Source organism: Sesamum indicum, linkage group LG11 (assembly GCF_026168435.1).
Source record: "Sesamum indicum cultivar Baizhima isolate 11 linkage group LG11, ASM2616843v1, whole genome shotgun sequence".
Taxonomy (NCBI): Eukaryota; Viridiplantae; Streptophyta; class Magnoliopsida; order Lamiales; family Pedaliaceae; genus Sesamum; species Sesamum indicum.
The window spans coordinates 10,978,861-11,005,790 of NC_142667.1; the positions used below are offsets into that span (position 1 = coordinate 10,978,861).

At 32.6% G+C, this 26,930-nt stretch overlaps 3 protein-coding genes and 1 pseudogene across 4 annotated transcripts; 3 read left to right on the forward strand and 1 right to left on the reverse strand.

The window, feature by feature from the left end:
* Positions 1-664: 664 nt before the first annotated feature.
* Positions 665-7,139, reverse strand: LOC105173645 (mitogen-activated protein kinase kinase SIPKK). Of its 2 annotated transcripts, none has more exons than XM_011095472.3 (9): positions 6,863-7,139; positions 6,685-6,769; positions 3,973-4,107; positions 2,730-2,954; positions 2,474-2,656; positions 2,043-2,263; positions 1,458-1,503; positions 1,289-1,379; positions 665-874 (listed from the first exon to the last, which is right to left on the reverse strand). In XM_011095472.3, exons 1-8 carry the CDS (start codon positions 6,937-6,939, stop codon positions 1,290-1,292), a joined length of 1,062 nt encoding a protein of 353 aa, XP_011093774.2. In that variant the 5' UTR covers positions 6,940-7,139; the 3' UTR covers positions 665-874; position 1,289. The 2 variants fall into 2 exon arrangements, with proteins under 2 accessions (XP_011093774.2, XP_011093775.2); XM_011095473.3 differs by having other exon boundaries at positions 665-878.
* A 1,930-nt stretch (positions 7,140-9,069) lies between these two features.
* On the forward strand, positions 9,070-11,037 carry LOC105173646 (protein RETICULATA-RELATED 3, chloroplastic). Its single transcript, XM_011095474.3, has 2 exons — positions 9,070-9,211; positions 9,583-11,037. Exon 2 carries the CDS (start codon positions 9,646-9,648, stop codon positions 10,741-10,743), a length of 1,098 nt encoding a protein of 365 aa, XP_011093776.2. The 5' UTR covers positions 9,070-9,211; positions 9,583-9,645; the 3' UTR covers positions 10,744-11,037.
* Positions 11,038-11,879: 842 nt separating this feature from the next.
* On the forward strand, positions 11,880-15,169 carry LOC105173647 (uncharacterized; annotated as a pseudogene).
* An 8,246-nt stretch (positions 15,170-23,415) lies between these two features.
* On the forward strand, positions 23,416-25,803 carry LOC105173648 (hydroxyproline-rich glycoprotein family protein). The gene has a single exon (XM_011095475.3). It carries the CDS (start codon positions 23,444-23,446, stop codon positions 25,349-25,351), a length of 1,908 nt encoding a protein of 635 aa, XP_011093777.2. The 5' UTR covers positions 23,416-23,443; the 3' UTR covers positions 25,352-25,803.
* Positions 25,804-26,930: the final 1,127 nt, after the last annotated feature.

Here is a 26,930-nt window from a genome sequence, read left to right on the forward strand (position 1 = left end):
AAAAATATTTCGAGAAACTTTTTGAATATTTTATGTCTTGTAGTATAGATTTCAATAAGTCTTACATATAAAATAAATATCTTGTATGTACAAATATGCGTTTTTAAGAATTTGCTTGAGATCAAATGATGTTTAAAAGGATTTTTAAATTAATTTTTCAGCAAATTCCAGATGATTATGGAGATATTAATTTCTTCTAAAAAAATTCACTTAATTTATAGCTCACTTGAATCTTCTCTTTGTGAGAGAGGAAACAATCCAGATTGATTGCTGGATAAAGAAGATACAAGAAGAATAGGAGAAGTAGGGAAAAATATATATTACTATGGAGATATAAAGAACAAGAACCCTCTTAACTTCTGATTTCTTTTCTTGTATCAAGAACTTAATACACGATGACAATGGAGACATTTAGAGCTTTTACAATTAATTCAATACATAATGCTGGAGATATCTAGCTTAATTTAGCATCCTAAACCGAGAGACCCATTTACAGAATTAGCACAATTTTCAACACTCCTATGTTTGATTAGACTTATGATCTTCAATTTTTTATAGGGTAAATTACGATAATTTTGTTTGAAGTTTTGCATAATTATGAATAACCCTCGTTATTTGAAAAATTACAAATACCCTTATAAGAATGACAGGAAATGAAACACAATTTGCAATAAAAAATTCAATTCATATAAGAATGGGACTGGAGCGTCTTTTTATAACTCTAACAAGTATGCTAAGATTTTTTTTTTAAACTTCTCTCCTAGAAATTATAAAAACACGTTTTTTCCTACTATTTTTCTTGGCTTCTCTTTCTCTAAATCTTTCTTCTCCAATCTCCATCATTGATTATTCCGGCCGCGACACAGCAGACTACCTGTCTACGCAGAAATCATAATGATACATCTGAAAGCTCAAAGGAAATCGGAGAAGACAAAATTGTGTGTACTCCTTTTCCCTTAACGGAACAGTGAAGAATTTCATGTGGGGAGTACATTAACAAAACCACAATTTACACATTGGCAGTGAAGGAGGGTGTAGGGGCAGATGCTAAGATCATATCCTCATCCACTTAGATAGTAAGAGGCTATCATCTGATGATGAATAGTCTTTGCTTTCAACTTTCAGGATGTTAAGTTCATTTACTGAATAATTGGCAGATGGGATTCTCATGAATATCAAACAGCACTGCCTATTATTGGACAATTATACAGAAAAGCATTGGAGACAAGAAAATGTAGATCTCATCATATCTCTAGAAAGCATCTTGTACATAGGTTAAGATCAAAACCTTAAAGTGTGGCAAGTGAAGGTCCTGCACTGGTGAAGTACATGGCAAGCTCAATGTCAAGATTGTCGTATTTAGTGATGAAAGGATGTGCCTGTATTTCAAAGAATAAATAAGATTAATCACCATGTCTCCAATAGACTAACATGAAGCAAGGAAGTATTACAAGTACCATAAGTTCATTTGTAGACAGTCTATCGTTGGGATCTTTCTGCACGCTGAGAAAATCCAATTACATGAGATAAGCCAGGAGTGCGAAAATAAAGCTAATAAATAAGGAAGGACGCATGTAACTAACGAATCATAAGTGGATATAGAAGGCTTCTGGAAGTTCGATAAACAATATTGTTGTTTAAGTTACATGTTAATCCATTCTAACAACTAATAGCTATGTTCCTGATATTTCAACATAGAAGCGGCAATGTTCTGTGTTGTAACTTGTATCTCTTTTGTGAATAGAATTTGCAATGCATGTAAGGCTTATGATGAGAAGTGAGAGCACATTTTCCAAAAACTCTCAATAATGGATTTTAACACATCCAGCAAGATAAACATTGAGTAGTCAAGCAAGACCTAATAAACAAAGTGATACGGTAAATGTAGAAATGCAGATAAATAAGTTTGTTCACAATTTAATCAGAAAGTTGCTAATAACAGAATTAACACTATATCATACTTTACCACATTGAGTTTGATGAGATAGTAAATGCATCCAACATACCAAATGATTAGAAATTAGATTCAGTGTAGTATGTACCATGCAGAAATAAATGAACAGAATTCAGGAGAGTATAAATCTGAAGGTGCACGGGGTGCTGGTTCATTAACAATAGTTTCCATCAGCTCATAGACATTGATCCATCCCTCTGGCTGTGGTGACAAGTATGGAAATTCTCCTGTTGCACATTCAAGCAGAACAATACCAAGGCTCCATATGTCGCTTCTGTAACCATATCTGTCTGCGCTAATCCTCTCTGGCTAAGGATACACAAAAATGGAAACACAAAGAATTTGGCCATAAATGCTGGTAAAACACCAAAACATCATTGCAAATATTGAGATAACATTTTTACAACAAAATGAGATTATATGTGTTCAGCAAGTAACTAATGCTAAACACAGATAAAAAGTGGCATTAAGAACATTGCTGGTGAAAATAGTTAGTTGGATGATAAGTATAATACTCACAGCCATGTATTTATACGTGCCAACAAAGCTAAGAGCCGCATCAGATGTGCTAGCCAGTATTGCACTAACACCAAAGTCTGTGATCTTGACTTCACCTCTGTGATTTATCAGCAAATTTGAAGGTTTGAGGTCCCGGTGGATAACATGTTTTTCGTGATGAAGATACCACAAGCCTTTGAGTACCTACAGGCACAATCAGGAATTTATTAGAACTTGAGTAAATCTTTTTTACTCAGAATTTCAAACAAATTACCACCTGTTTACAGATTACTGCAAGATATGGCTCTGGAATCATGTTAACTTTCTTCAGAAGATCTGTAAGAGATCCTCCATCCATGTACTCCAAGATTATGGAGATTGTGCCATTATCATAGAAACACTGATAGCAAATTACAATGTTGGGGCACTTGGATGATTGGTTAATTTTTAGTTCTTGAGCAATATGCCTGCGAACAGACTCTTCGATGTTCATCTGAATAACCTGAAATAAGTTGTGAATAAAAATACATATGTTATGCATCAAGGAGACATTATCCATTGCAAAGAGTTTTATTCTATGCAAGTTTGTGAAGTTTTTTCAGAGATGCTAATGAGTAACCTACAGACTCTGAAACCTTGGACCATTAAATTTTTTATGGCATTAATATCATGGTGAAATCTCACTGTACCGGTGCATTTATATCTTTAATAAGCTCACTTTTCTAGCAGCCTGTGTCTCTCCAACAATGCCATAACAGAAAATTGAATGTGATATAGCTGCATTATCAGCATAAATCCCACTTGTTTATTTCATGAGTTTAGACTCTGAAAGACATTATCTTGCTCTATATGAGCTCTATTGGAAGCTGTTCTTTTATTTTATTAATGAAATTTATCTTACACCAAAAGAAAAACAAAAACAGTATAAAATAGTGAATGGCACAGACTGGAGACTTGCCATATTAATGAGTGTAGAAAAAAAGATACAACTCAAACATTTGAGAAAAAATTACAATCTGGATGACTTGAGCCAATAATTCATGTAAGAGACATTTTTATGAGGAGCTGGTTTGACTCAGTTGAACAAGTAAAACAGCACAATCTTTATTGTTGATTTCCATACGATGAAATTGTGATTTAATTACATACAAATATGTATTATGTCTTCTTGTAGGATTAAAATGTAGTAAGATACTGTCACTTCAAACTCCTGTTACAGTTGGAACCAAAGAGTTTTAGGAAACTGCAATAAGATCTGTAATTATTGGACTAGCACAAAGCAAACTAGATCATACTATAACCTACTGAATTGGAAAGACACATAAGCCTCCCCCATGAAAGACCCAAGTCCCCGTTCAACCTTGCCCTTTGAGTTCTCATAATATCATTCTTCATCAAGAATACTCCATATAATTTTCAGAAACTTAGTATGCTTTGCCAACAACATGATGGGGGTACGAACTTTAGATCTTTATACTGAGTGAAAACTATGTATAACTACCAAACCAAAAGAGTCATACCTTCAGAGCAAAAAATTGTCCAGTCCATTTATGTTGCACCAAGCGCACAATACCACCATTTCCTTTACCAATAACTCGAACTGCATCAAAATCTGCTAAGCTCAACTGGTTATCTGATGGCTGAACTAAGGATGGCTGTAAAGATTGCAAGAATGAACTTAAATTTAACTTTCCATTAGCTACAATGAAATTGTACCGACTTGTAGAATCTCTTTTTGAAATAGCAAATAGGAAGGTAAGTGAAGTATGACTTTGAGATTTGTGCATTATTATCATGCAACAGCTATACAAAGATTATAGAAAATAAAGCACAACCATTGCAAAGTATTAGAACATGTCAAACTCAATCTAACATACTTTTTTGTCTCTATCTCTATCTCTATCTCTATCTCCATTACTATAAAAAGAAAGAAAGTATTTCTGAATCTTTTGCCAAATTAAATTTCCTAGGATAGTATTAGTTTTAGCGGCAGTAATAGAAATCGTCATGTTCACCATCTTGAATTTGAATTTTCATAGTTTCTTGATTTTAGAATAAAATATTAATATGGAACCTTGAACTTGGACCATTTCTTATGGTAAGATCTTAAGTGCATGCTATTATTTCAATTGATTTCTATAGTTACCAGTCCAAATAATGTTCTAAATACAATATTTATCTCATCAGGTCGTATTTCTGTTTTCTAGGAGAAAAAGAAAGATGATATTATAGATAATTTAACAGATGTTTGGATTTGACTATAAAATGGAAAAAAAAAAAAAGTTCAATCTGCTCTCTTTGAGATTGTTTAACATATTTATTTTATTAACTCCTTCTTTCTTATGTTTGTAAATTATTTCTGTTCTCATGATATCATAAAGAATGTCCATGCAAGTTAGCGTTTCAATTAATGATACTTATATATGTACATGTACATTATAGAAATTTGTGCACTAGAAACTCTATGGAGAATGTGAGAAGTTTACAACAATGAGTAAGAACTTTTGCATGGATTAATCCCCTCTTTTCCTTGTGCCAACCAACATGCAATAAATTTCATTTTATAAATCGACTTTTTAAGTAATTCTTTTGATTAACCATGTAATATTTGAGGGATAATTTAAAATAATAAATTAAAAATAGTTTCTCAAATATATTTTGTAGTTTGAGCTGTGAGTTGATTTGATTCTTCTAAAAAGTTGTAAAGCTAATAAAATATTCCTTACAATATGAGGAAAAATAATTGACTTAATGATGTATTACCATCATCATTTTAAAATTTTGTATCTTAAGAATATATTAATTTCATACATAGAACTTAAACTTCATATTGTAATAAAATTTTGAATTAATTGAACTATATAGATTCATTTCTAAACTTATTAAGTCTTTGCATTATTTTATAACCACATTTGTTCATACATTATGACTTAACTTTTTCTTAAAAATGGTATATGTAATCTACATTTACATTTATAAAAAGGATATGCTACACATATTAATATGCTACATTCTTGTGAAAATAAAGATATGGAGATGAATTAGTTCCCTTCTATTCAAATTCAATTCAGAATAAAGTAACTTAATTCGGTCATGCATATAAAATATAATTTTAAAATAAAATTTATTTTAAAATTTTAAATAAGACTTATCAAAAAAATATTATATTAAATAATATAACTTGAATAAATGAATGAAATCATTGACTTTGCAAATTTTATCTCTTCTATTTTTTCACATCACACATACACAAAAATAATATAAGATATAATTGACTAAAACATTGTATGATTTGCTTGCATGCAAAATAAATCATAAATTTACTTTAAGGAAAAAATTTACGTCAAAATTATAAAATTATTATGTTTCATTATTTTCTCGTTTTACGGTAAACTAGAAGCAAGGTTTTTCCCATGTATTACTTATTAGTCTATTGTGAAACATATCATAATAATATTATATTTTTTTGTGGAGAATAAGTTTTTATTATCCAAAAAACAGCAAAAATCATTTTAAATATTTGCTGTTATCTTTACAAAACACACAATTCAGTGCATTCTAACTTAGTTTTATCTATTTTATACTAAAACAAAATACAAAAAATCTTAAAAACATAAAACAAAGACGGACACATAATCCAGAAACGACAGACAACAAAATTGCATCAAAGACACGTTGCCTTTTTTTTTGTTCCACTTTGAAGTTGTAATTCTTTATTTTTGTGAGCTCCACACAAAAAGATAGGAAAAAACACAAGCAAATTTATATGATATTGCGACTGAGTATATTATTCTCTTATGAAATTTTTTTTTAGCAAATTATCTTCTTATATTAAATTTTAAAATAGAGAAATTTACCTCCTTAAACATAAATGTAAATTTTTTTATTTTAAAAGACGGACATTTTTTTTTCAAAGTAATTTACTCATTTGCAATATCACAAGGATAAACTGCATTAAATCCAAAAAGATATAGATAGATGTGGTTGCTTTTTAGAGTTTTTAATACGTTTGGATTTATATTTTATATTAGTATAAGATGGATAACTATAGAGCAAACCACACTGAACTCCAGATGCTTTTCAGATAATTAAAAAACAAAAGCACAAATGCTAAAAGTTGCAGTCCAATGGTGAGGACCCAGAAAGGATATATAATTATAAGAAAAATGTGATTCAAATTTGAAGAACCCAACAAGGATAGGAAAGCAGCGATGAGCAAGAACAAAACATACAGTTTCAACTTCACTCTGAGAGACAATACGAACGCCATCTCTGTTAACCAACAGATCACCATCCTTAAATGTCCCCGATTCCGTCCTGCCACAAGAATTCCAAATCAGAAATAGAAAGAAAACCCATTTGATCACAAATATTCACAACTACAATAACATTTCACTTGACAGGACGTACAGGAATTTAGAGAGAGAAACTTCATCAGGAGGAGGGAGAGAGAGCTTGAGGTTGGGTGCCAGAGACCCTTTCTTCATGATCCTTTGCTTTTGTAGGTATTCTTGTTCAGGAATGAATGTATTAATATATCACAGGTTCACTGATCATTTCGCGTTCCCCACAACGCATTGCGTGGGTGTTGGGCAGAGATCCATATACACAAATAACCTATCTTCAAACAAGTCTTTCAAAGTAAACCCATGAATGAGACGAAAAGACTACTGGTGCGTGGTGAGTGGTGAGAATGCGGAAAAGACGTCACTGGGTTTGTTTTTATTTTTAAATTATTTTCAATACAAGTTAAAACATATTCAATATTTGTCATTATTTAAAAATATTTTATTTAGATGTTTTTAACTATTTTAGCATAAATACATACATATATATAAAAAAAAATATGATTTGGCAATAAATAGAAATTTTTGTCTTCCAAAATACTTATTTTAAATTATCTCCAAAAATAAATCCAAACTATATACTATCTGTAACGCACACTTATTTATCTTTGTTTTTCTCTATCTATCTTCACAAAATATAACAAAACACTCAAAAAATGAATTCTAACAAAAAACTCAAAAAATAAATCATAACAAAACACTCATAAAATAAATCCATAACATTATGCATATATGTATATTTTGGAGATAGAGAGAGAAAAATAGAAATAAATAAATACATATTGAAAATAGATAATATGTTTGGATTTATGTTTTGAGGTAATTTAAAATATTTTAAAATAAGTGATGTAGGTTTGATGTTGAGATTCGGAAGACAAAAATCACTATTTATTGTCAAATCATGTCTCTTTTATATTATATATAAATGTATATATATTATATATAAAAAGTTAAAAAATAAAAAAACACACAAATAAGATATAAAAATACAAAAATAAATATTGAGTGTATTTTATTTTATTTTGAGAAATACGAAAACACAGAACCAAATACAGTGACATTCTCCCGTTTACTTTTCTTCTTGATTTATAGTTTCCTTGTTGCTTACCGCGCCCGCCCTATCCCATTCTCGCCCCTTTTCTCCGTTTACTCACGTCACATTTTAGAAAATCTTTATTCTTTTACTGTATCTCAATTAATTACATGACGTGATAGAGATAGTATGCAAATGTTTTATGGGAAGTGTATATGAAAGTAATCACATGTTCATCCATTTTTAAGCTTTGGATGTGTGTGGGAGCTGTTCGTTTATGAAAATGGTCGTTTCCCTCCATTTTAAAAGAATAATGATCATTTATATATGATCTTTTTCACGTCAATTTTCTAAAAAAAATTGGCAGAAAAATTAAAAGTGGGACGTTTTGTAAATTATGGGACGAATTTGAAAATCATATACATAATGAAATTAAAAATATACTTTTTCTAAGTTATGAGATGAAAAATATAATTTTCTTACGAATTTTTTGAGTAGTGATTAATTTTTGTTGAGAACCATGTAGTCATGATATAAATAATGTTTTGTAATGAAGGGTTGTGTTTACATAATAATATGCACTTTCGATTTATTTATTTATTATATATTTATTTTTTAAAAGTATGAGGAATTAATTATTATTAATTTAAATAAATTGATTACAATTATTTCTGTCAGATATTATAACTAATGCTTATTATTACAATAGAATCACCACTTACTATTCAGTAGAAACAATATCTAACATATAAGACGGGATTTAAACTCATGACCTCTAACGTCATGGAGCCTCAGTTTCATCAACTAAATTAGTCTAATTGTCATTTATTATATATCCATCATTCGTTCAAAGTTAACACATTTACTCAGTGACTACTTCACAGAGAAATGGAGGTTAGGCAATAAAAATGCTATTATTAGAAAGTTATAGAATTAAAATTGAAAATTTCATAATCAATTGTTACAACAATCATACTTTGATTAATAACATCAAATAAACGAAATCTAATCAACACCTATTATTGCAGCAGAACAACACATACTATTAAGTAGATACAATATTCCACTCATAAGGTACAGTTTGAATTTTTATGAGCTCTAAAATTATGAGCCTCAACTTCACCAATTGAGATAATTGTCATTGATTATTAATATTAATAATTAACCGTTGATGATAAAAGAGAAGAATTATCTGGGATGAATATTGGGCCGGGTAAAAGGGCCCAAAACGGTTCCTCTCATTACCTAAGGAAGTAGGTGAAGCAGGACCCATTACATGCTGTCGTATAAATTGCCCATCCGACTCCCCTCTTTCGTTATACTCTATTTTTGTGTCTGTAAGCACTGATGCAGCAGGATCTTCAGCAGCCTTACTCCAAGGTTTCATTTTTCTTTGTCTGGAATCTATCAAATTATTAATTGGATGTTTCTTAAATTGATTCTTCATTGTTTTTGTGTATGTTTATGTGCTCTTTGATTGCAATCTCTGTTCTTTTATTTTATTTGGCCCCTTTCTTCAATTTCAAGAAGTGATTTTCTTGTTTCTGAATGTTGTTTAAATTTGTATATTTCTGTGTGAATAAGAGTTTTCAGGTGTAAATAGGCGTGATCCCGTGTTTATATGTTTGTGGGCATGTGTTTCGCTGTCAAGATTCTGTCTGGGGTTTAATGTTTTCGGCGTGTTATGCGTTTTGTCTGCTTTGTTTTTGTCTCCGAGGATCTGAAATCCGGTTCTGTTCTGCTGTTTGCAGAATTACATGATTTAGGCGAGTGATCCTTTTTAGCTGTTTAGTGGTAATCCTCAAGGAGAAAAGATGGCGTCTATGGCTCAGCTGCGCTACTCTCCTCTTGCTGGTCACTATTGCCGCACCGCTGGCGCTCCTCCGATTACGACTTTTGGCCCTGTATTCGCCGACAGTGCTTTTCCGAATACCGTATCGCTCCCATCATTGAAATGCAGTGGAAATATACGGTTGAACCCTGATTTCAAAACTAAACTACACCTACCTTGTGCTGGTGGAGGCGGTGATATTGGCATTGGGCAGGGGGGGGGTGGTGGTGGTGGTGGTGGTGGTGGTGGTGGGGGTGGTGGAGGAGATTCGGATGAATCCAAGTCGTCGTGGGATGGGTTTGGACCGCTTGGGGCTTTTGTTAATGGATGGAGATCGAGGGTTGCTGCCGACCCACAGTTCCCTTTCAAAGTTCTCATGGAAGAGTTGGTTGGTGTTAGTGCTTGTGTTCTTGGAGACATGGCTTCACGCCCCAACTTTGGCCTCAACGAGCTTGATTTTGTGTTCTCAACGCTTGTCGTTGGTTCCATTATGAATTTTGTACTCATGTATCTATTAGCCCCAACCATGTCGTCTGTAAGCCAAACTCTGCCTGGCATTTTCGCAAACTCTCCCACAAGCCATATGTTTGAACCCGGGGCTTATGGTTTATTGAATCGACTTGGCACTTTTGTGTATAAAGGCACTGTATTTGCCGCTGTTGGATTTGCAGCCGGGCTCGTGGGGACTGCTCTTTCAAACGGGTTGATTAAGATGAGGAAAAAGATGGATCCAAATTTCGAGACGCCGAACAAGCCTCCACCCACGGTTTTGAATGCGATTACTTGGGCAATTCACATGGGCGTCAGCAGCAACTTCAGATACCAAACTTTGAACGGAATCGAGTTCTTGTTGGCCAAGGGGTTGCCCCCAGTCCTATTCAAGACCTCAGTTGTGGTTTTGAGATGCCTGAACAACATACTCGGAGGTATGTCATTTGTCGTCTTGGCCAGGTTGACGGGGTCCCAAAGCGTCGAGGGAGGGAAGGCAACAAGTAGCATTGCGGAGGGATTGGCTGAAGAGAAGCAAAAGCTGGTGAACGAGGTCGCGGACTTGCAAGCAAACGAGGCTACATCCAAGTGATCCAGATCACCCGTTCTGTCAACTTCTCAAGGCTCGACTTCTTCCCATCTTCCGGAACTTTATCCGCAACAAAAATAATTTCATGAACGATTACATTCTCGTCTAAATAGAACTATGTTTTAGGAATGTGGAGATTTTCTTGAGGTGGATCTAACTCTTTGGTTGTGTATCCTTACTCATAAAATCCACCAGCGGTTGGAATTCCTTTGTCGGGTGGTTTTAGATTGCTTGTTGAACTATGTTTTGGTTGATTCGAATGATGTTATGGTAAAAACGTGTTTTCATGAGATGGAACCAATTGAATTGTCATACTGAATGAAGTTCGTATCCTCGTTTGTCGTTTTTCCTGTAAGTACGACACACTCATACCCGGTCCATAAACACGTGCATAGATTCGTACAAATATTATGGTCTATTCTGGTACTAGGTATTATGTCGGAGCATGCTTGAATTTTAGACTCCGATTTCATATGAGAAAAAGATGATGAGAATTCTATGAATTCGAATCAATCACGTAATAAATGTAGAATCAATCATATAATAAATATAGTTGATTTTAAGCTGTTTTTTAATTAAATGGCACATGTAATAATATATTTATTATATAATTAGTTCATTATTATGCATATCGTATACTAAAAATTTGGAAATCAGATTTGATTTGGACTTTTTTATATGACACGTGTAATAATATATTTATTATATATAATTAGTTTGTTATTACACATATCGTATAACTAATTTAAATCCGACAATCAAATTCGATATCGCAAACTTTGACCAGAATGGTAAGGAGTAACAGATGATTATTGGCAGCAATAAGATAAATTTTGTTGAGTGCTAATTTACACATTTTAGGTAATAAAATTAAAATTTTTATCAGTAAGGTTTAACTCAATTAACAAAATTTAGGTCCAAAACTATATTATACTCCTCTGTAAAAGGCCACATCACCGCTGAATTTACTTAATTCATCACAATTTTCAACTTAAAGAAATTTCAAATTTGCTTTTTAATTTAAAACAATATTTACTATTACAGTAGATAACATCTGCTATATGGTTTAAATGGGAATATATAAGCTGGAGAATAGATAAAATAAAATTTAGATAAAGAAATTTATTTTTGCGGATAATATGACAGGTAAAAACAAAATAGGATTTTTTTTTTCTTTTAAATCTTATACTTTCATTTTTTCCCAAATTAAAAAAAAAAATAAGATTGGGCTCCAGGAATATTTCATATATGTTTACTTGGGTCGATTAACATATTCATTTATTTGAATTATTCATATATCTAATTAATTTTTGAATTTGAATGTATTGAAAGATATAATAAATCACGACTATAATATTAAAAAAAAAAATCCACTGCTCACTCATAATTTTTTACACCGTCACATCGCAACACAAAATTTTAAAATACTAATTATACCATTAAATTTTGTGCCGATGTAATTACTTATTTATTTCAAATTCTCCATATTATTTTTTAACCTCCAACGTACTGTCACATTTACTCTCTAGTTTCACTCATTTAATCACTTGATCCTATTTTAATTATTAATTAAGCTTACAAGTAGCACATACAACGTACCGCAATGATTAGTATAATTTTTTTTTAAAAAAAAAAAGCTCTAAATGTGAATAATTTGAGTTGTAGTGTAGCAAACAAACAAATTGAAATTACTTATTCTAATATACAAAAATATTAAATCTATCCCAAAAAAAATAAAAATAGATAGGTGAATAGCAATTTATTCTCTTGTGATATTGAAAATGAGCACATTATTCCATGAAAAAAATATAATATTTATCCTTTATACTTTTTGAAGCAATTTACCTCTTTATATAAAGAGGTAAATTACTTCATTTTAAAAATTATAGGGAGTAAATTATTATATTTTAAAAAATACAAAAAATAAATCGTTATTTATTTTTTTATAAAAACTTAATTTACTTATTTACGATATCAAAAAAATTAGTTGCATTTTTTTCAAAAAATAAAATAACTCATATCCATTTTTACCAAATTCTTGTAATGCACCAGTGTCCCCCGATTCATTGCAATTGCGCCCCTTGTTTTGTTCCTTTTCTCTATCAAATTGTGATTGTGAAGCTCCAATCGTTTCTGAGACTATTAGAACTCAGTTTCCCTTCTCCCCATGTATCTTTCTCTATTTTTCTAGAGTTTTACGTTAATTTTATTCTGTTTGATTGCTTTTATTGGCATCGTTGTACATCTTTATGCTGCTATTGTTTCAATCGAGTCCTTCGCGATGATGGATTGAAAGGTGTAAAGGAAATTAGGGATTGACGTTGTGGGTTTTTAACAAGGTATAGATTACTTGAGATGAGATTGCAAAAAATATCAACTGCATGCAGTTGATGCTTGCTTGAAATTCTACTACATTGATGTATAACGCTATGATCGTTGCGATTTGGTTTGTTCTATGTTTCATTTGAAACTATCTTGGATTATCGCAGCGCTAGCTTTCCGTTTGTTCCCGGGTTCCCATCGATTTGCATTCCACTTTCCCTAGACACGGTTCAGCTGTTTCAGTAATCTTTGGCTAAAACTTAATACAAAGCAGTACATATACTTATCTCTTTGTTCTAATAATTTGGTGAAGCAGCTGCAGGCTGTTTAATCGTAGTGGAACGGAGGCTCTCGACCCACAGTGATATATTGCCTTTTGGGAGCGCCCATGAATCATAGTAATTCAACTTGATTTCTGCTTTTTGTTGCTTTGTTGATGAGTATAATGTTGGCTCTTGGCATGTAGTATGTAGCTTTTCTGGAATATAACTGTTTTACAAGTCTGTAAGTTTTTATATTGTAAGTTCCCTTTTTGTGAATTACTATGTGGAGCAACTAGTGGGAATCCCTTGTTATGGGAATAGGATGAGTAGGAATGCTTTTGTTTGTTTATAGACATAATCTGTTATCGACATTGTTCCATAGAGTTAATAGGAAAGGAAACTGCTCGATGGAAGTTTCAGGGATGTCATATGGCTAAAGGGAACTTCTCTTCATTACGAAATTAGAAAGATCAGTCGTTCCGGCATTAACTTTTTTTTGGGGGGGAAGACGAGATTAGACTTAATTGGTTCCGAGCATACCACCCTTAGCTATCTGTTTGAGGCAAGCAATTCATTTAGAATGAGTGGGTGAGAAAAACAACTAAAGGGACTAGTAAGCATCCTAATCCAATGAATTGGGACTTTGTGGTGTTACAGATGCTACTATTGAGGAGGGAGAGAGTAGAAATGACCTTGAACTAGTCACATCAGTTTCAGATAATTCATCTTGATCTTTTGAGACCATAGCTCGACATTATTCCATGTATACAGGTAGTAGTTACTCGGTTTGTGATTTTTATTAACCCTTTCAAAAATTGGTTTGCAGAGAATTTTTTTCAGCAACAATGTCTATGCACCAAATGGTAATAATTCTGCTGCAGTTGATGCCCACATGCCTGTATTACTTGTCTTCTTTTCCATTGTTTCTGTTTATCTGGTGCCTTCTGACTGTTCTCTTTTGGAGCTGGAGCATGTTGGAGAAGCAGTGGAGCTCCAATGCATTGAACTCCTTTGAGAGAAGGCTGTGGAGCTAAAGCATGTTGGAGGAAAATACAAAGCTTGAAAAGGCGGCTCGTTAGAGAGAGGAGGCTTATAAACCACTTAAGCTTCAAGGCTGCAATGAATTTGAGACGCTTGCCTATATAAGAGATACTTACACCTTCATAGAAAAAAGGGCAGATGGTATGGACAGGGAGAAGGGAAATACACTCTACTCGGAGATGACGAAGGCTTAAAACTGGGGGTATATGACAAACCTCTTCTCTGCTTTGGCTGTGGGATAGGATGGTTCTCTTAATACAAGTTTAATCAACGGTATGCTGGTTTTTCCCCAGTTCTGATTAACATAATTGCCTACTCTCGCCTTCAGGTTTCTGTCGGGTTTATAGTGCCCACTTATGTGGTATTATGCTACGATCTTGTACTTTGGAAAGTACTACCGCAAGGATCTTTGGGAACGACAGGCCTTGCCGCCTCTGCGATTGCTGTGAGTACAGTTCCTTCTCCTATTCATCTCATTAATAAACAACTGTTAGCCCGAATTATCTAAGACCTGCAATTTGACGCAGGCCACGGCATGCTCTGTGATATTGTTAACCATAGGTGTAACTTTGCTTTTCTCACTCTCATATTGCTGCTGCTTCCTTTTATATGTAGTTGAGATGATTTACTCACAAAAAGTAGATGTTAATCTTGTTGGGAGAAACCAAAAGTGTTGTTGAATACTCAGGTTTCTTCCTGCACTTGGTATACATGACCAAAAAAGCAGTGATCTATACGATCATAGTCTTGACAAAAGCTTATGTACCGTTTGACGAACTAATGAACAGCCAATTTAATCCTCAGTTTTTTCTGATATGCTTTCTGTCATCTTTTCTAACACTTGCACGGTGGGATTTATGTTCGTTTGTTTCAAGTGAGAGGAAAGGAGGGGAGGAAAAAAATAATAATTTTTATTTGATATGATTGGATGGAAGTAAATTTCAAATATTTCCATTTATTTGGTATAAGAAAAATAGATTTAGAAGAAAAGACTATTTTTTTTAATTTTACTGAATAATTCTTCTCTTTGTATTGTATTAAAAAATAAATAAAGAAAACTATACTAAAATAATTTTAATATATCAAAAATGTATAAACCTTAAAAATAAAATATTTATCAAACAAGAATAAAAATATATTTTATTATTAATAACATTCATTATTAAATTCGATGCAATAGTTTTTCAGTGATTTTGTTATCTTTTCTCTGGCGACTATATACGGTATTTTCAATTGAAAAGAGAAAAAAGTTGGAGGGAAATTATATTTATATGGACAATAGAATAAATAAAAATGAAATATATATTTTTGTATTTTTGACTTTATACTTTCATTTTTTTGTCCAATTAAGGATGAAAATAAAATTGAATTCGGGAGAAATTTATATACATTGAGTTATACATCCTCTTCATCTTTTTTTCATAACCAAACATCAAACTATTATTTATACATTTATTTTTATTTTCATTTCTCTTACAATTTCACTTTTCATCCCAATCAAAACACTCCTAGTGTATTGGGGAGTTTTGGAATAATACACTAATATCGTATCACAGGCTTCAGCTCTTGATTTTAGGGGATTCTTGGAAGGAATTTTTGGTTAATGGGCTATGAATTGGGGGCTCAATGCTTAAATTAGACGAGACTTTGTATTTTCCTTGAAGGCCAAAACCTACAGTGAAGATTTCAAAAAGTAAAATTAAGGGTTGGTTTGATTCAAATGAGATGAAAAAAAAAGTGGAATAGAGAGAGTGAAATGATAATAATTTTCTTTTAAATTATTTGGTATAATTAAAAAGAGAATAAATTTTAAATACTTTCGTTTATTTGGTACGAAATATCAAATTATGTCATAGTTTTAGGATACGAAATATGAAATTATGGCAATGTTTGATTGAGACGAATGATTGCACATTTGGGCGTACCCCACAATTAAAATATACACGACAAGTAAGGATGTTTTAATAACATGAGAATAAATAAAATTGGAGTTGTTCAAATTAGGAGTAGAACAACGCTATCCCGCCAAAGAATAAAATAAACTTGTTATGAGTATATGTGGAGACTTCCCACCCACATAAATCACATTTATGATTAACTCAAAACAAAAATTAATTGACTTCGCCCGCAATTCTACTTCCCCACGGCTTTTCACCAATCAACCTATATTTTAATGGCTTATGTGGCAGTATATTTGTTACGTCGTTCATTCGAGTTGATAAATCTGATTTGAGTTAAAAAAAAATTATAATTGTATAATCAAATTTACATTAATAATTCACGTGAAATTGTAACATTCGATCATAGTTATATATACACATCACAGCTTACTGATTTAAATATCATAATAATATAATCGAGATATTCTTAAAAGCTTTGTTTTACAAAACATATTAGGGAACATTTGATTTAATTTCGGATAAGAATTCAGATCAATAGGGGTATCTTAGTCAATTTTATAAATTTTTTTGGAATTATTGATTCAATATGAATATATGACAAAAAAAATATATGATAAAAGATCCGTATCGTATAAATTTCGATCGTGGGTTGTGTACAAACGAACCCAGGCATATTATTTGTTACGTTAATCGATTATGGTATTACCAAATCCTCATTAAAAACAAAAGAAAGAGAAATATTGGAATGGAGGGATTAAGTGGTAATTAAGTAACGATTATGGGAAGGTTATAAGATTGTTTAATGATTGAAATCTCACACGTGAGAAAGGACAGAAGTCGTCCAGCTGTTGAGGATACTTCGTGGGGGTTCATTGTCTTTTTCCAACCTGTACCCCCCCCCCCCCCTCCACACCTTCTTTTTCTTTTTTTAAATAATTATATATAAATATAAATATACGCTTAGTGTGTGTGTTTGTGTTTTTGTCTTAAAAAAAGAACAATTGAAATGAAAGAGACACTACCAACTTGTATTAGTAGTTACAATCCACACATGAATCCGTTTCTTTTCGACGCGTCCTCTAACGCGTGAAAAACAACCATTTTTACTCATATAATAATGTACATTATTTGCTAAAAATGCCACTTCAAATGATTTGATTGGATAACAACATTGGAATACTCTGTTATAATACTTTGATGCTTAAGTCAGTAAGATGATACAGAGGTAAAAAAATTGAGAATGTAGACCCATCATTTTAATAATATATATTTATAAGTAGTACTGAGTTACACGACTTTTTATTTCAATTGTTAATTCAATTTTCAGATTATTTAGCAACGGCCCCACATCAACCATTTTTTTTTTTTGGGCAATGTTATATCAATATCTTATTCTTCAAAATTACTTTTTCGCTTTCTTTTGGCAAAAGACTAAAAGTACATCTCTATTACTTTCACAAAAAAAATAAGGATAAAATACAATTTACCCCTATATTAATGAAAAATGCAAAAAAATCCCTATAAAAAAGTAAATTGTAATTTATCTCCCTGTGAAACTAAAAATGATGCAATTTACACCGTCTAGAGGGATGTAAATTGCATTATTTTTTAAATCATAGGGGGGTAAATTATATTTTTTTTATAGAGTTTTCTTGCATTTTTTTATTAATACAAGGGTTAGTTGTATTTAACACAAAAAATAATAATAAATAAATTAGAAAATAAGAGTGAAATTATTTTTATTACACAAAATAAGTGTAATATTTTTTTTAAAAGAGAAATACTCAGTCGTTTTAGTTTTCCACTCATAAGTTCAAGTACAGTTTCAGCTGTTTTACTATATGACATGCACTTTTTGTTTATTTTACAATTTTATAAGAAGTATCTTTCAACCTTATTTTTTTAATTTTCATAATAGTGTCCGATTCATTAAATTATTTAATAAATTTAAATATTAAATATTGATTCGATATATAGATAATTCAAATCAATAAGATAATAAAAAATTATTATAAAAAGTAAGCACGTAGTCATATTTATGAGACTCGAACCTATAATTTTTTAGTTGTTAGGCCTCAACCTTAGCAATCGAGCAAATTCCATTGTGTTTACATGTTTATGTTTGATCTATTTAGCGATATATTTTGTGTTTGAACCCTATTGTGCGCAAAATTCTTTTAAGTCAGCGGCAACTACGAACTACAAGTAAGAATTAATCTCGAGTCTTGTGGGTTTGGGGCGTATTTGTTGAAATAAAATAAAAATAAAATCTTTTGATTTTTTATTCTTTTGCCAAAAGCATAAGCATTCGCAGTATATAAATATGTTAAAGAATTTTAATTTGTTTTAAATTCTAATTTTAACTTTATAGAATTTGAAAAAAAAAAAAAAAGATATGGAGATTGGGTGGAGGGAGTGGAGGTTACGTAGACGCGATTTTGTAGATTATAAGAAATACATTTGAATAAAAATAATAATAGCGACATTGCTTGTGAAAGGAACATTCATAGGAGGTAGTTCATAACTCCTACTCATGGGACCTTTCTCATATTTTAAAAAATAATAATTATATTTTATCATTTGAATTATGATTATTTTTATATTTTGACATTTATGTTATTTTTTTTATTAGTTTATCATCCCAACTTTATAAAATTTTACAGTTTGTCATTTGTGATTGTTTTTCAATCAAGTTTTTTGCTGAAAAGACATTATATGCAGTACACGTGTGATATTTAAAGGTTATGTGATGTTATATTTTTAGCATATGCAGAGCATATGATATTCTTCCATAAAAAAAAATCAACAAAAAGATGATCATATATGGCAAAGTGCAAATTTTATAAAATTGAGATGGTAAGTTGTTACAAAAAAAACTTTTGATGGCAAAGAATAAAAACGGGCATAGTTTGAATGGCAAAATATAATTTACCCAAAACAAAAGATATATGGTTGGTCCTATTTCAAATGGATACGGTTTATCAACGATGTCTGATTCAATTTACGAAATTCAGATTTGATAATAAAAAAGTCATGAATATCAGTTTTACTAATAAATAAATATTAATCTACTTTGATAATAATTATTGGACTATTATAATAATAATTAATTGTCTTATATATTAAATATTAATAATTAATATATATTAATAATCAATAATTGAAATTCAAAATATAATTGCTATATTTATGATCATCCACACGTAGCTTTTCCCCAAAATTTGCCCATCTTAATTTTTGCCCGGGTTTGAGGGCCGATCAAAGAAATTTGCTTAAATCTTAAGATTAAGATATTGAAATTAATTAATATATATTAGAATAAATTACATTGACACTCCTTGAAGTTAGGCCAAATTACACAAACATCTCATGTCTTTTACAATATTACAATTATACCCCTGAGGGATGTTTCTATAAATTTTATCTTTAAATAGGGGGTGCAGTTCTAATTACAACAAATTTCAGAATTAGCTGTACAAAAGATAGAAAGTGTTTGTATATTTTGACATAATCTCAAAGGGCGCCAATGTACCCTATATATTAATATAAATTCTACCCATACTATAATATTTGGTTCTTTATATGTATATTATAAATTTAACCGATAATATTTAATTTATTTATAAAATTTCGACCTTAACCACTAAACTAAGATAACATGGGTGCCAGCGCTAAGGACTCATTAAAATTACAAATATACTATTGTGAACAACATTTATAATGTGATGGAAAAAACAATTAGTTTTCAGAGGGCTAAACCCAAAATTAGGGTGGAATAATGCAGCACTATTTAAACTTTAAAAGGTAAAATTTAAATTAAAAAAAAAGAAGATAAATACAAGAAAGCAAAACAACCCAAAGAAACTTTACTGGGCTCGTTGCAAATCTACACAACAAGCAAAAAAACACAAGATCTCAAGCTTTCTCACTTGCTAAAGTTCCCACCAATCCTAAAGTTGGACCACAATGGAACTTAAATTAATCCAAAGTCTAAATTAATTAATTATTTGGGATGGGGTTAGAGGAATAGGTGGAGGGGCAGGTAAAGCATAAATAGTGACAATGAGGTATGTTTTAGTTGGCGAATTTGAGATCTCATGACATCATGAGTTTGAATCTCACTAATGTGTGGACGTTGATCTATTTCAACCGTAGTTGTGGGCCTAATATAATAGTAATTAATGATTAATTATACATATTTGATATTGACATTTGACGTATATTTAAGATATAATTATAATTGATTTAATTTTTTTTAGAAAAAGTTAAAGATTAAATAGTGAAAAGAAAGTGAAATTAACAATGGGTTTTGAGAAAGTGGGATGATGTAAAGGTGTGCTTGTTTGTATTATTATTTATGTTTATTGTAATTTAATTTATGTGAAACTGAAAAGGGAGGGAGGTTCAATCATTCCAACCACGCTCCAATCATACAAGTGCTGAACTGTCTCTCAAGTACTCATCACTTCATTTCAGGGGTACCCTATGCAGCTTATCTTGTTCTTCCACTCCTACTTTCTTGCTTTCTTTTTCTTTTTTTTTTTTTTAAATCTGTAAATAAAATAAATTTGTGTAGTTTTTCAAGAATTGATAGAATAATTAAATTTGGGATTTAAATGCAGACAAAGGAATTAATTAGGAGACAAAAGAAATGGTTGGTTGCTATGTTTTTTGTACAAGATTAGGTGGCCTCTTACTATTCTTGGTAGCTCTAATGCCAAGACAATTATTATTCGTTTTATTTTTGAATAATTATAAATACCTTGTTGATTTTAAAGTTTTTGTAACAACGAGTCTATTCCATTTGATTTTCGTTTAATTTTTGTGGTGAATTGTTCAAAATACCCTTTTGGATTATGAATTATTTTTTAAAAAATCCAACAAGATAAAGTAGTAACTTTTACTTCACCATCTAAGAATTACGTAATTATTTTTAATCTGAGGAAGGTATCTGTAATTTTTCAAACAACAAGAAGGTATTCGTAATCAACCAAACATTAAGGGAGGTAGCTGTAATTTACGCAAATTTGTAATGTACTTTTATCGTAAGATAAGTTCAATTTTACATCTTTTTAAGTGTACATATCAATCATCGGGGATCTTACATTCTTTTAAGTGTACATATCGATCATCGAGGATCTTACATTCAAGAGTTATAAATTCTTAATAATTAATGGAACCTCAAACAGCTTTGAGGGCGAAAATATCAATTCTCTCTTTGTAGGTCATAAAAAATGCACCATAAACCTTCGACGTTCAAATGAGTCCAAAAATTTCATATTACCCTAAATAGCAAGAATTTGATAGACTTAAGAACTACGTACTTTCAGAACATCTACACAGATGGGTATATACATAGAGTTTTCTAATTAAAACAAGAATGATAAAATAACCATCTCAGTCTGTAATCAATGTCTAATATCAATCAGGGTCAGACCATAAACCATATGTACTTCTACTTCTGGCATAATTTGATCTACTCATCTTCAATTATTACTTTGGATGCAATATTCTATACGCCTTAATTAAGTTTTAGCCTTTATAATATTGAATTTTATTTTTATAGGAGCGATAATTATATGATTATATCAATATTTCCATAAACTCAATAATTGAACAATATATTAATTCGATCGACACATTAATACAACAAATAATCATAAAATAAACATATAAAGTGAGATAAATACTCATACATCATATGAAACTTAAACTTATAACGTAAAGTCCGTTCCCGAGATCTCAATTTTAACCAATGCACTAAGACTTTCCCATGAAGTAAAAGTAGTGAGTAAATTAGGTTTGAATTTATGGCCTGCTCCCTTACAACATGAAATTTTAAATTTGAACCAATCTACCAAAAAAATGTCCCACCTGTGTTTTTAAATTGTTGCAATTAGGAAAGGAGCTGCTGCCTACCCCCATTAATTAAACTACTTCCCTACCTTTTATTACCTGTTATTTAATTTTTGGGCAACAAATACAGCAATTTGCAGCTTCCATAACTACAGCCCAACAGTATTTTACACACGTTTTAAAGAATTTTAATTGTTTCTATTAAAGCCATGGTTGCACCCAATAATTATAGGACATTACTTTAGTATTTCTGGTTGTTTGACTACTTATAATGATGTGAGAATTGGACACCGGATCATCATTAAATTAAAAGATTTTGAATTCGAGTTACACGAACGTAGGGTGCGTATGCCGATTTTTATAGTGTTTTGTTGTTTTTTATTTTATCTGAACGTATTTATTGATTGATGTACTGAATCGATATTTGAATTTCAATATATTGAATGGTGTAATATGTAGCATACTATTTAGAAACAAAAAAAAAAAATAAAATTGTAAATGATTAAGGTTAAAGAATTGAGTGTATTAACTTTAAAAAAATAAAAAAGAAATGATATTCGTATTTTATTTTAGGGTAAATTTATCGAACTTCTCTGAAATTTGTCATAATTAAAAATACATTCTCGTTATTTGAAAAACTATAAATACTTTTTAGAATTAGCGATCGTATAACAAATACTTTCCTGAAATGGGTTGGCATTAGAGGGTTTATACTTTGAAAGCCTTTTGATCAATGTTCACCCTTCTAAATTTAATTCTTGTCTTTTGAAATTGGAAATGCCAATTATCTTACATTTTAACTTGTCAAATAATTATACTTTCTAAGCTATACAAAGTAAAGTGATAACATTAGAATTAAGAGAAATGTAATATGACCCACTAATTTTATTTTTTGGTATGTCATCATAAATAATTAATTTAATTTATTGGATTTCTAACTAAATTTAAGGAGGTGGAATGCAGAGCCATCAACCAACAAATACTTTCTTTCTTCTACAATTAATTTAAATTTAGAGCATCATTATCCATAACAAAAACACGTAAACATTATTATTTAATGAAAAATAACCGACAATTTTATTCTATTATTCCTTACAAACTTAATTTTTTCCTGCCAAACACATAAATAAATGAACAATTAAATAACTTGATCCATTCCGTACATTATTGTTGTAGATAAGTATATATATATATAGAGTATATAAATAAATATATTTTGGTATGATATAGTTATTTTATTTAATTTGACATTTAAATGTGCATAAAATTTCATTTTTATTTCAAACCTACGCTCATAGACAGACCATCATATCATAGTATATGTCCTGTCGTGCATTGTTAAAAGCTTCAATCCTCTCTCAAAAGCACCACCACCAAATGGAAGCCGACGGCGACTTTCCACCGTTCTGGGCTCAGCCCCCCACCACTCTCCTCCTTCCCCCCCGCCGCCGTCCTCAGCCGTCTCCGCTCTTCAACCCGGTGGCTCTTATCTTGGCTATCCCGATACTCACCTTGCTCGTTTTATTTTTCCTAGTCCCGCCGTTTCTGTCCCACACTAATCAAATTCTCAGGCCTAATTCGGTTCGGAAGAGCTGGGATTCTCTCAACATCGTGTTGGTCTTGTTTGCTATTCTTTGCGGAGTTTTCGCTCGCCGGAACGATGAAGCTCCGGCCTCCGGGGATGATGATGCTGCCGATCAGGGGAGGTTGGAGAGTGTTTCGAATGTATCCAGTTTTGTTACCAATCCCAGGCAATCTGTTCCGTCGTGGATGGATTTTCCGGATCGGAAGGAGTATAATAGGATCAGTGGTGGCGGTAGGCTGAGGAGGAGCAGCAGCTCTTATCCTGATCTGATAAGGCAGGAATCGTTGTGGGAAAGTGGTGGTGGAAACAGGTCCAGATTTCTTGATGATTTTGAGGTGAATTTTTACCGATCTCCGCCGCCGGGAAATCTTGAACGCCGTCCGAGGCGGAGCCATGAGGCGGAGAGGGGAGAACAGGAGACGCTTGTTAGGGAAACTCCGGTGGATAAATTTGAAGTCAGTTCATCAGCCCCGACGCCGCCGAAGTCGCCGGCTCCTCCTCCACCCCCTCCGCCTCCACCCTCTGCGGCCACTTTGAAGCCGAGACGGTCTCTCCATAGTGTTCCACGTACGGCAGAAGTTGAGAGGCACGGTGATGAAGCTGAAATTAGAGAAAACCGACGGTCAGTGCCTCCTCCGGCACCACCTCCTCCACCCCCGCCGTCGAAGCCACCGCCACCGCCTCCAGCGCCGGTACCAGCACCAGAGTTTCAGTTTCCTGTGGAAATACGTGAAACGATTCACCGGAAGAAGAGTGGTACGACAAAAGAAATCGCGACAGCGATAGCTTCGTTGTACAAAGGTCAAAGGAAGAGAAAGAAAAGAGTGAAAAGTAGAGATATTTACAACAGTGCCACTCAAAACTCTTCTCCACCTTCAATCCTAGAGCCACAATCGACTCCTCCACCTCCACCTCCACCTCCACCGCCTCCTCCTCCGCCTTCTAATGTGTTGCAAAACCTGTTCAAAAAGAGCACCAAAAGCAAACGTGTACATTCTGTTCCCACCACCATACCGCCACCTCCTCCTCCACCGCCGCCTCCGAACTCCATTTTCAATAATCTATTCAAAACAGGCAGCAAAAGCAAGCGGTTCCAACATTCCTCCACAGCTCCGCCGCCCCCCCCACCTCCACCGCCGCCTTCATCAATACTCAATTCTTTATTCAAAAACGGAAGCAAAAGCCGGCGCTTCAAAAACGTTACCACCACCCCACCCCCTGCACCACCTCCTCCCCCAGCAACTCCTCCCCGGCGCCGCCATCTCAACACCGGCAAGCCACCAAAACCCACAAAACCGAGCCCACAGTACCACGAGAACGTGATCATTGCCCCACCGTCGCCGTTGATCCCACTGCCCCCACCTCCCCCTCCGCCCCCATTCAGAATGGCGGAACTCAAATTCGTCGCCCAAGGAGATTTCGTGAGTATCCACAGCGCACATAGCTCCCGGTGCAGCTCGCCTGAGCTGGAAGACATAGACTTCATGTCAGTGAAATCCGACGTTGGAGACTCAGCCGGGCCCTCGATTTCTTGCCCCAGCCCGGATGTAAACGTGAAAGCGGACACTTTCATAGCCAGGCTCCGAGACGAGTGGAGATTAGAGAAGATGAATTCAATAAGAGAGAAACGGCAGCTAGGCTGAGGCCCGGTCCGATATGCATAATCTCCATTCAATCTGACTGTTGATCCGCTGGCTTGTCTTTTTAGATTAATTTTTTGGTTTCTTACACGAGATAAAAGATTTGACTACCATTTGGTAATTAAAGAGAAGAGTAAATAGAGTGAAGAAGGATGATGATATTTGGCTCCATTTGTGCGTTTTTAAATCTCAAATTGGAGCAGTTTCCGACCGTAGAGGAAGAAGATGAAGATGTGGAGTTGATAATTACTACAAAATAGTACTATGTTTGGAGTGTTTGATGATGATGATGATGTACACAGTACGATATTCGAAAAGTTTGATTTTGGAGTTTGATGTAATGTGGCTCTGATTCTGTTTTTTTGCCCCCTCTTCAGAGTCCTATGTATTAATATTCCTTGGAGTTTTTGATTTCTGGATTGACCTTACTACTAATCAATGATTTATTTGGTTCATGTTCTCAATATATATATATATATAGAAAACAATTGGTTTTTTAGGATTCAAAATTTACGAGTTAATGATTTTAAATTTTTTACTGAGTTATTATTATAAATTTAAATTTATCCAATTTATTATTGTCGGCGATTTATATTTTTATATATAAAAGTTTGAATTATTCGAACCTCGCTCATAATCACTTGTGCACCAATCAAGCCTCACACCAATAGAGAGAATTAAAACCACAATTTTCTAATATGATGTTGTTCTTCCATACAAATTAATTCTACGTTGCAATATAGACACGCATCCTACATTGGTTGTGGATAGGAAGTTTTAGTGGCTTAACGACTCATCTTTCTAGAGTGATGTTTTTTCAAAACAAAAATATAAAACAGATACGAAATTAGAACGGACAATACATCATGCAGTGGGATACTAATCGCGTCACACCTCCAGTATATTCATCTAAAGTGATAAGTATGTAATAATTCATAAAATATCTAAATGATGAGAATTATATATGGGGCATGATGATGTTCATTTTCACCTAAGACATCTCTTTTTTCAGTTCAATCTCTGCACTGGAAAGCAGGAGAAGGGACCTCATTGTTAGAGATCCTCTCTCATAGGTAGTTTTCATGACTATGAGGCTGTCTGCACAGAGAAGCTTAAGAAGGCAACAAAACTACAACAGCTTGAGGTGGACTTCAAAACCCCTAAAGTAGTTTAAAACATGTTTGCATTTTCAACCTCAAATTTGTTAGCTGGTCCTGCTGTCCATGCTTTTTCCCAAAATTCATTTTTTGATAAATAATATTATTCCTTTCTTTTTTTTTTTTAATTTTTACGAAAAGATAAGGCGGAAAATTCTAATCCTTGGGTCGGGTCCCACGAAGAGAACCCTCCCCAAAATAGTATTTTTATTAGGTTTTGAATTTTTATCTATTTTTGGAGGTCATAAGACGCTAAATACTAGGTCCAACCACCTCGATTATCAAATAAGTAGTATACCAAGCTACAATTCCGATAAAAATTAAGACACGTCAAATCAATGGGCTCAATTTGAAATTTGTAAGCATAATTTTATTCAATTTTAAGAGTGGCTTATAGGATTGAGAGTTGATGTCTTGCATAAAAT